Source organism: Pristis pectinata, chromosome 6, assembly GCF_009764475.1.
Source record: "Pristis pectinata isolate sPriPec2 chromosome 6, sPriPec2.1.pri, whole genome shotgun sequence".
Taxonomy (NCBI): Eukaryota; Metazoa; Chordata; class Chondrichthyes; order Rhinopristiformes; family Pristidae; genus Pristis; species Pristis pectinata.
This window is the reverse complement of record NC_067410.1, coordinates 105,130,048-105,140,091: the sequence shown is the minus strand read 5'-3', so window position 1 is coordinate 105,140,091 and position 10,044 is coordinate 105,130,048. Positions and strand designations below refer to the sequence as shown.

At 43.7% G+C, this 10,044-nt stretch overlaps 1 protein-coding gene across 2 annotated transcripts in view; it reads left to right on the top strand.

Moving 5' to 3' along the window:
- The first annotated feature begins 4,472 nt into the window (after nt 1–4,472).
- The window catches only part of igsf10 (immunoglobulin superfamily, member 10), a 30,717-nt gene continuing 25,145 nt past the window's right edge, over nt 4,473–10,044 (top strand). The window contains exons 1-4 of one of the 2 annotated variants that reach the window (XM_052018703.1): nt 4,473–4,507; nt 5,049–5,319; nt 5,400–5,529; nt 6,344–6,734. In XM_052018703.1, coding sequence (XP_051874663.1) covers nt 5,108–5,319; nt 5,400–5,529; nt 6,344–6,734 — 733 coding nt within the window. In that variant the 5' untranslated portion in view covers nt 4,473–4,507; nt 5,049–5,107. Of the gene's footprint in view, nt 4,508–5,014; nt 5,320–5,399; nt 5,530–6,343; nt 6,735–10,044 lie in introns of those variants that run through there. The other variant, XM_052018704.1, reaches the window with a different exon arrangement.

Below are 10,044 nucleotides of genomic sequence, written 5' to 3'. Positions count from 1 at the left end.
CACAGAGGGTGGTGGGTATATGGAACCGGCTGCCAGAAGAAGGGGTAGAGGCAGATACAATTACAATGTTTAAAAGACATTTGGACAGGTACATGGGTAAGAAAGATTTGGAGGGATATGGACCAAACACGGGCAAATGGGACTAGCTCACATAGGCGACCTGGTCGGTATGAACGAGTTGGGCCGAAGGCCCTACTTCCGGGCCATATAATTCTCTCTAATTAAATGTCATTACTTCCTCTCACCCTCAAGCCGCGCCTGCAATATTGATTTTACTCATAACTTCAAGGAAAACGCGCGTTTTGAATTTGCTGCGTGTTTTGTATCCATTGTCCTGGGGAATCTCTTCATTGTGTAAGGACTACCAATACCTGTGCAGTGTTTACAACTTGAATCCTTTCTCCAGTGTCCTTCCAGACATCACCCTCAGTAACATCAAAGCCCAGCTGGGCTGCAGTGGTTCCTTCTGCTTCTTGAAATGATCATTTCCAGATGTTTATTCAACCTCTGCCGGTTTGTTGCTGGCGCCGAGGTTGCAGGAGCACAGTGCATGATAAATTCAGCGTCCTATCTATGCACGTCACGGTCTGAAAATTCCTCTGGATGATAACGACACTAAACTGCAGCTATGATCAAATGAATGACATCCTGTAGCCGGTTCCACTGAGAATGAATGGAATCCTAGAATGCAGGTAAAAACACTACTTACACTGCCCCCCCGGTTAATAAAATGAAAATTTGGTCTGTTCAACCACTTCAATGAGATGGACTATGACCTATGACCTCATGACCTCACGATCTACCTTGTTGTGACCTTGCACCTTACTGCACTGCACTTTCTCTGTAGCTGTGACACTTTACTCTGTACTGTTATTGTTTTTTACCTGTACTACATCAATGCACTCTGTACTAACTTGATGTAACTGCACTGTGCAATGAATTGACTTGTAACATCGGTTTGTAAGACAAGCTTTTCACTGTACCTCGGTACAAGTGACAATAATAAACCAATACCAATACCAAACCTGACTGTGTAAGGACTGCATTTGTGGTCTGTATCTCCAATGCACCGTTCACAAGTTAGAATGTGAGAAATCTACTCACTGTAACCTGATAGTACAAGTTATAAACGGGTGGATAATGAGATACAAAATACAATGGATATAAATAAAAGTACTTGTTTAGTCACAGTTCACTGACAATTGCATTCCTAATACTTAAAGGGTACGTTCGGAGAACATCATTTTCTGGGATTAGTGTTCGGGATGAAGGACAGTTTAATGGAAAGAATTGACTGAAAAGTCTGTGTGTGTGTGTGTGTGTGTGTGTGTGTGTGTGTGTGTGTGTGTGTGTGTGTGTGTGTGTGTGTGTGAGAGAGAGAGAGAGAGAGAGAGAGGGGGGGAGAGAATCTGTGTATGTGTGTGTGAGAGAGAGACAGGGAGGGGGAGAGAATCTGTGTGTGTGAGGGATAGAGAGGGCGAGTGTGTCTGTGAGAGAGGGAGAGAGAATTTGTGTGTGTGTGAGCAAGAAAGAGAGGGAGAGGGTGAGAGAGAGGGGAATAGAATCTATGTGTGTGTGTGAGAGGGAGAGAGAATCTATGTGTATGTGTGAGGGAGAGAGAATCTGTGTGTGTGTGTGTGTGTGTGTGTGTGTGTGTGTGTGTGTGTGTGTGAGAGAGAGAGAGTGAGGGAGAGAGAATTTATGTGTGAGAGAGAACGGAGAGAGAATCTGTGTGTGAGAGAGAGAGAGGGGAGGGAGGGAGAGAGAGGGAGAAAGAATTTGTGTGTGAAAGAGAGGAGAGGGAATTTGTGTGTGTGTGAGAGAGAGAATCTGTGTGAGAGAGAGAGAGAGAGGGGAAGGGAGAGAGAGGGAGAGAATCTGTGTGTGTGTGAGAGAGAGAGAGAGGAGGGAGAATTTGTGTGTGTGTGTGAAAGAGAGTGTGTGAGAGAGGGGGACGGGGAAGAATCTGAGTGCGTGTCGTCGTTTAAGTTTGGAAGTGTATGAGCGTGTGTGGGTATGCGTGGGAGATTGTGTGAGGTTGTCGGAGAAAGTGTATGTGTGTCATTGTGCATGTCGGCGTGCATAAGAATGTGCGTGAGTGTGAGCGATAGTGTGTATGTGAGAAAATGCGTGCGTGTGAGAGAGAACAGGGTGTGAGAGAGTGTGATGAAGGTGGAGGCCTGATGAAACGTCGACTGTTCATTTCCTTCCATAGATGCTGCCTGACCCGTTGAGCTCCCTCAGCTTTTTGTGTGTTCTGTGAGTGTGTGTGAGTCCGAGTGTGTGCGGGAATGTGAGTGCGTGTTCGTGAGGAGGGAAGTATTGTATTAGAGAGTCTGCGTGAGAAAGTGGACGAGTGTGGGTGAGACTGTGTGTGCAGACTGTGCGAATGTGTGAGGATGTGTCTGTAACAGTGGAAGCAAATCGTGTCAGTGTGACTGTGTGCGAAAGGGACTGTGTCTGAGAGTATTGTTCACTCTGCATCTGTGTGCGTGCGCCGGAGCCTGTGTGACTTTTTTCGGGAAAAGTGTACGTGAAAGGGTGGATTTACAAAGAAAACCTTTAACAGTCGTTTGCCAAAAAAGATCCACAGTACTGTTCCGGTAGAGGGACTGCCACGAATAAGCAGAAGGAACAGGTCAGAGATATCTCACATGAGAAAGAGGGTGGGGTTCGGGGCGAGGACAAACACCGCGGGGTGTTCTTGCCTTCAGACCTTCCCTGACAATGAAATCCCAATGATTTTCAACAACTACAAAATCACTCGGAAGCTCCTGAAAGATATTCAATGAAAAGTGAGGCGGGCAGAACCTTGACTGGAGCGGTTCAGAGGCTAAAGTAGCAAGAGAGGGACGGTCGCTTGCTTTATACAGTGGAAATTTATTGAGTGCTCGCGTGAAAACTAGAGAATATCCTCCCCTTCTCTCTGTCTCCCACGCTACGGATTCTGCAGTGCATTGAGGGAGGGTTCTGCTGTCTATGAAAGTCTACGCAGCACCGAACGTCCGTGAACGTCTGTAATAAAGTATCAAAGAAAGTTTGACCGAAACCGTGGTCTAGAAATATGGACGTGCTTTAGACAACAGGTGGCTCTTGGGATCCGCGTTAAGCGTTGGTCCTTTCGGGTTTTGGCTCCCCAGCAAGCTGTAAGTGCCGTGAACCTCACCTGCTGCTGTTGTCTCTTTTGCATTTTAATGCTTATTTTAAGTCACTGTGTCGCTGGGGTTAAATGCAAACGCAAGTCTGTTCGGGAGAAATTGAAAGGCAGTCCCTGACTACACATCAGCATGAAGCACTTGTCAAAAGGCCAAACAATATTGTAATTAAAAGCTAGTTACCAGGCGTTGGTATGCGCTCGTTTTTGGTCAGGAGGTGTTCTCCAAATACACTGGATGTTGGTGGGTTTGTAGTTGAATTTGTTTAATGAGTACAAATCAAAATCTAGATGTTGGTATATCACTCTGTAACGACCTATCCTCAGGAGAGAACACAACCTCGTTCCGGGAAGCTGCAGAAAACGTCTAAATCGTACCTGGTAATCCACATGGAGATTGCAGGAAGGTTTCACCCACCGAACAAACAATAAATGCAATCATCACCAGGCAAGTCGCTCTGTTACTCTTCGTCTGTGTTGTAAAATAAGCTTGTCGTTAATGAGTTCCCACTTTGAGCATCTAACAAAACAGCGTGGATCTATCAAATATCTGTGTAGGGAGGAGAAACTCAGGAATAAGTTGCATTTTGAGGAACGCGCAAGTTTCTCTCTTAGTAATGTTTGATCTGTTTGTGATAGCCTGGCACTAAAAGACCTGTTTCCCTGCAGTTACAATAACCTGATGAAACTCCAAGGTTTAATAAGACTTCTTTAAATATTTGACGTTTGGTAACGACTGCGAGAGCTCTTCAGCTGCACAGAGTCTGACGCGCATTCTGGCGGGGACACCAAAGTGAGCGGGCGTCTCGACCCTGCTCCAAGTCATTAGTCATGAGATTCAGCACCCAAAATCTTCAGAGTTATTGGCAGGACAACCCAGGGCTGATTGAGTAAAATAACGCAGCGATCTTGCTTCTAATTGGCGTGTTGGGCGCTTTTGAGCCTGTATCGTCTCAAAGATAAATCCAACTTTACAACTTAATAGACTACAGAATTTACAGCGGAGGTGTGTTTCATCTGCACTGTACTTACTGTAAACATAGACGCATGACTTGATGGATTATAATACACATATAGACTATTGATATATGCTACAAAATACAGTTTGATTGTTGTACTTGCCCGATGTGAACAGTTGTAATAACACAAAGTGCGGTTTTGTTCCTATTAACATTAGAGCCGTTTTGTAAATACAAGAGACCGCAGATGCTGGAATCTGGCGCAACACACAATCAGCTGGAGGAACTCAACGGGCCGAGCAGCATCTGTGGGGGGAGATAGAGAGACGACGTTTCGGGTCGAGAGCCTTCATCAGGACTAGAAAGAAAGAGGGGAAATAGCCAGTGTAAAGAGGTGAGGGGGAGAGGTGGCAGGTGATAGGTGGATCCAGGTGAAGGGGGTGATAGGCAGACTGAGGAGGGGAGGGTGGAGATGGAGACAGAGCCTGACAGGTGAAATACTTGCAAAACAAAAACAGATAATAAGAGGCACAGATCGAGTGGACACTCAGAGACTTCCCCAGGGCGACAATGGCTAACAGGAGGGGACATAATTTTAAGCTGATTGGAGGAAGGTAAGTTTTTTACACAGAGAGTGGTGGGTGCATGGAACGCACTGCTGGCAGAGGTTGTGGGGGCAGATACATTAGGGACATTTAAGAGACTCTTAGGTAGCCACATGAATGATAGAAAAATAGGGGGCTGTGTGGGAGGGAAGGGTCAGATAGATCTTAGAGCAGGATAAAATGTTGGCACAACATTGTGAGCCAAAGGGCCTGCACTGTGCTGTAGTGTTCTATGTTCTATGTTCTATCTGTAATTGTCAATACAACATTAAGGCATAAAACTTACTTTTGCATTCCTCAAATCACTCTCCAAATCTGGTCCATTGACAGGAATCTTGCGGTATGTAACTACTTTCCGTAGGGCGGTTCTTCCAAGGTCCTGAAAGAGGATGTATGTGGTCAGTGGACGAGGCCTCTCTGCCTTCTCTCTGCACTGGAGCCTACTCGTGATCCTGGGCACTTTCACCTGGTGTTGGCGCGTCTGCCTTACTTGTCCCAAACCATGTGCCTGCTATGTACCCACCGAGATCCACTGCACCTTCAGATACCTCAACACCATCCCGGCAAACATCCAAGCTCACGTGGAACGCATAAACTTGGGGTTAGTGTTAATCACCTTGCCGTTGGTAACGTTTGATCTGCTTATGATGGGCTGGCACTAAAAAACCTGTTTTCTTGCAGTTACAATAACCTGATGAAATTAACAAGCGACAGCTTCACAGGCTTGAAAAGTCTTGAACTGTTGATGCTTCACAGTAATAAGATCCAAGAGATACCGGACAACACATTCAAAGATCTACAGTCTCTGCAGGTAGGATCTCCCACAGTCAGATACTTCACTTCATTCTTGGGATGTTGGCAAGGCTGATACTTGTTACCACCCTGATTTAGCTATTAAGATAAGATATCTTTATTAGTCACGTGCACATCAAAACACAGTGAAATGCATCTTTTGCGTTGAATATTCTGGGGGGCAGCCCGCGAGTGTTGCTTCTGGCGCCAACATAGCATGCCTACAACTTCCTAACCCGTACGTCTTTGGAATGTGGGAGGAAACCGGAGCACCCGGAGGAAACCCACACAGACCAGGGGACAACGTATGAACTCCTTACAGACAGCAGCAGGAATTGAACCTGGGTCGCTGGTGCTGTAATAGCATTACGCTAACCGCTACACTACCATGTGTGCTTTTTCCTAGCCTTTCTCTCTCTCTTTTCTACCCTTTTCTCCTCCATACCTTTGACCCATCCCCCAGTGGATCTGCTCTCCCCTCCTCCCCCACACCTGCCTATCACAATCTCTTACCTGCATCTACCTATCACCACCTTGTGCCCACCCCACCTCCCCTCTTTTGGTCCACCTATCACTGCTCTGCTTTTCCCTCCTATACATTGGGCTTGCCCTTTTCCGATCTTCAGTCCTGAAGAAGGATCCTGACCCTAAACGTTGACCGCCTGCTCTTCTCCACGGATGCTGCCTGGCCTGCTGAGTTTCTCCAGCATCATACTGTTTTTCACCCGGATGTTCCAGCATCTGCAGTCCTTTGTTTCCCTATGTCACCATTTCTCTATTATTTGTAGATACCATGGACGAGACTATAACAACTTTATCTGTTGGTTTTAAAGGTTCTGAAAATGAGCTACAACAAGGTGAAAGCATTGAATCGTGAGACTTTTCATGGTCTTCGCAACATAGTGCGGTTACACATGGACCACAACAACATTGAATTCATTAATCCTGAGGCATTCTATGGGCTCACTTCACTGAAACTGCTCCACTTGGAAGGAAACATGCTTCAAGAACTGCACCGAGATACATTCGTTACATTTCGCTTCAGCCAGATCTTCAAAGTTTCTTCAATAAAGCACCTTTATCTGTCAGATAATGCATTTACATCCATTCCAAGTGACCTGCTGTCTTACATCTCAGAAATTGAAAGTATCTACCTACATGGCAACAAATGGTTTTGTGACTGTAACTTGAAGTGGTTAGCTGAACTCAATGAAAGGCAACCAGGTATAGTCAGTCATTTATCTAACCTGTTGCTATTTACTAACAGATAATCGCTTCACTGCACTGCATATTTGGATGATACACAAATCCATATACAGGCTGTCCCGGATAATGAATGGGTTCCATTTTTACAGTGTCCATAAGTCAATATTGTATGTAAGTCAGAAAATAAACAAAAATCACTCAGTATGGTAACCATACCTCCACATTATTGTAACAAATGGCATCAAAAGCACACAAGACTGATAAGAAAGAACAATTACTAGAAGTGGAGAGAGAGGAATAGTTCTACCGTTTGTGCAATTGAATCTAAGTATATTGCACTTTTGAATGTAACAATATTATGGACCTTGTTTGTACGTAGGGGTGTCCATAAGCCAGGCATTCTTAACCTGGGGACAGCTTGAACCATATTAGACCTAGTGGAAAGAAATTCATCTTGGAAATTAGAAAAAATGGGAGATATCAGATTGACCACTGTCATACACCAGACCTGATACATATTTCTACCCATTTTAAATTGACCAATGCAATATCTCACTTCATACACTCAACAACTTCCTAACCTATTGTCCTATCCCTTTCTCCCTCTGTCCTAACATTTTTAAGCTTTCAAAATCTAATTGCCATATGTAAAGACAAACAAAAGTTATTGGGAGTTTAACTGCTTTTTGGTGAAAAAGGTTTGTAAATTAATTAAGTTACAACTCAAAAACTCAGGAAAATCGGTCTGGAATCTGAAATACGAGCAATAATCACAGATAGTTTTGTTTTAATTCACCTATGGATGTTGGGATTGCTAGCAATACCAGTCCTAATATTTTGATGGTGATGGTCTATTGAACCACCATGGTTCTTCTGGCGATGCTCCTCCCACTGTTGGGTGGGGAGTCATTGGACTTAAGCCTAGTGAAGACCAAGGAGTAGCAAAATGTTTCCAAGTCAAGATGATGTGCATCTTGGAGGGGAAGCTCAAGGTGATGTTTCCATGTCCCTACTGCCACTGCTCACCAAAATACTGAGGTCACAGGCCTGGAAAGTACTGTTGAGGAGGTCTCACTGGGTAACTGCAGTGTAGCTTGTAGATGATGCACTCTGTAGTTATGAAGCACCAGGGTGGAGGAAATGAATGCATACAAAAGTGGATGAGGTGTCAATCAAGAGGAACAGCTTGCCCTGGATAACGTTGTGCTGTTGGAGCTGCACTCAGCCAGACAAGTGGAGAATTCCAAGACACTCTTGACTTGTAGTTGGTGGAAAAGTTTTGATGGATCAGGATTCACCCACTGCATGATACCTAGACTCTGACCAATAGCTGCAGTGGTTGGGTGGCCAACCTCATTAAATTTCAGGTCAATTGTGACACCCTAGAATATTGTTGGTGAGACAACTGGTGATAATAGCAGCATTAAATATCAGCAGAAAGTGGGTTGATGCTCATTTATTGGAGATGATCATTGCCTGGTCATTATGTGAACTGATTTGGTGCACATCACCCCATACCTGCATGTAATACAGGTCATGCTGTACATCTACATAGACTTCATTTTCTCAAATGTGCATGAAGTCAAATATTTGACTATCAGCACGAACACATACATGTATTGGTATTGGTTTATTATTGTCACTTGTATCGAGGTACAGTGAAAAACTTGTCTTGCATACTGATTGTACAGGTCAATTCATTACACAGTGCAGTTACCTTGAGTTAGTACAGAGTGCATTGAAGTAGTACAGGTAGAAACAATAACAGTACAGAGTAAAATGTCACAGCTACAGGGAAGTGCATTGCAGATAGACAATAAGGTGCAAGGTCACAACAAGGTAGATTGTGAGGTCAGAGTCCATCTAATCATATAAGGGAACCATTGGATAGAATCTGTCCTTGAGCCTGGTGGTACATGCCCTCAGGCTCCTGTATCTTCTGCCTGATGGGAGACGAGAGAAGAGAGAATGACCTGGGTGGGTGGGGTCTTTGATTATGCTGGCTGCTCAACAAGGCAGTGAGAGTGCAAGGAGGGGAGTGTTTACTACTTATTCTGTTGTGGCCAAAAGCAAAATGATGTGTCTTTGTTAACAGAGCAGGAGACAGGAAAGGAAAATAAGAACAATATTTAAGAGTTCATAATAATAGGGTAAATTATTACATATGTTTGCCATTGCTCTGTATATGTCAACAAATAGTTGTCTGAATAGACAGAGCAATTAAAATGCCACTGGGCTTTTGAGTGGGAGACAGTGGAAAGAACTGAGGACACAAATGATAATTTGCAATCGTCTGGCATGGAAAGGAGCCAGCGATGGCTTCAGGCTTATTTACATGCGGGGGGCAGGGGACATAAGGGTGGATGAGGTGGGGTTGGAGGGGTGGTGAGGGGATTTAACTTGATCCAAGCTATGAGAAAGCAGAGGGAAATAAAAAGCAAACAAGCCAAGGGAAAAATATCTGCAACTTGTCATTCCAACAATGGATTGATGCCAGAGTAGATACAGTCATAAATATTTAGGAATTATAAGCCACAGCAAGTTAAACTAAAGATATGACAGACAGTTCAGGACATACCCTTCCTGTAAACATACATAAAATGCTTATTTTTCATAGTTAGGGCTTGAAACACAATTAACCATTATATTTGTGTAAAAGTCAGGTGACAATAATTTATGCCTTTCTTTAAAAATTGCTTCTTACCTATTTTTGTCTTTGTGTCTTTAAATATATATCCACAAATATATAAAGGGCACATTTTTATGAAGAAAGTTCAGTCATTTGTAGGAATCCCAAACTAATTCCTGTTGATAATGATATAGTTTTGAAGGTGAAAGTACAAAATACTTTTCAGTTGGTGAATGTGTCCTCTATATTCTTCCAGTAGGCTGCATTTTCTTATTTATCCAGTCACAGGGTGTGGATGTTGCTGGCAATTTATCACCCATCCTAATTCTCCATGGTCCACTAGTGAGTTTGATCACATTTTCCAATAATCTGATAGTTTCATGATTGTTATTATTGGTAATAACTTTCTTTATAATTCTACATTAATTTAATTGCTTGAAGTTAAGTTCCCCAGCTTTCATGGTGGGATTCAAGATAGATAGAGAATAATACAGCAAGGAAATGGACCCTTCAGCCTATTATCCACACCAACCATTAAGCACCCATTTACACTGACCCCATGTTTATTCTCCCTTCATTCCTATCAAACTCCCCCAGATTCTGCCACTCACTTACACACTAGGAACAATCTACACTGGCCAATTAAGCTCCGGCCTGCAAGTATTTGGCACGTGGAATGAAACCAGAGCACCCAGGGGA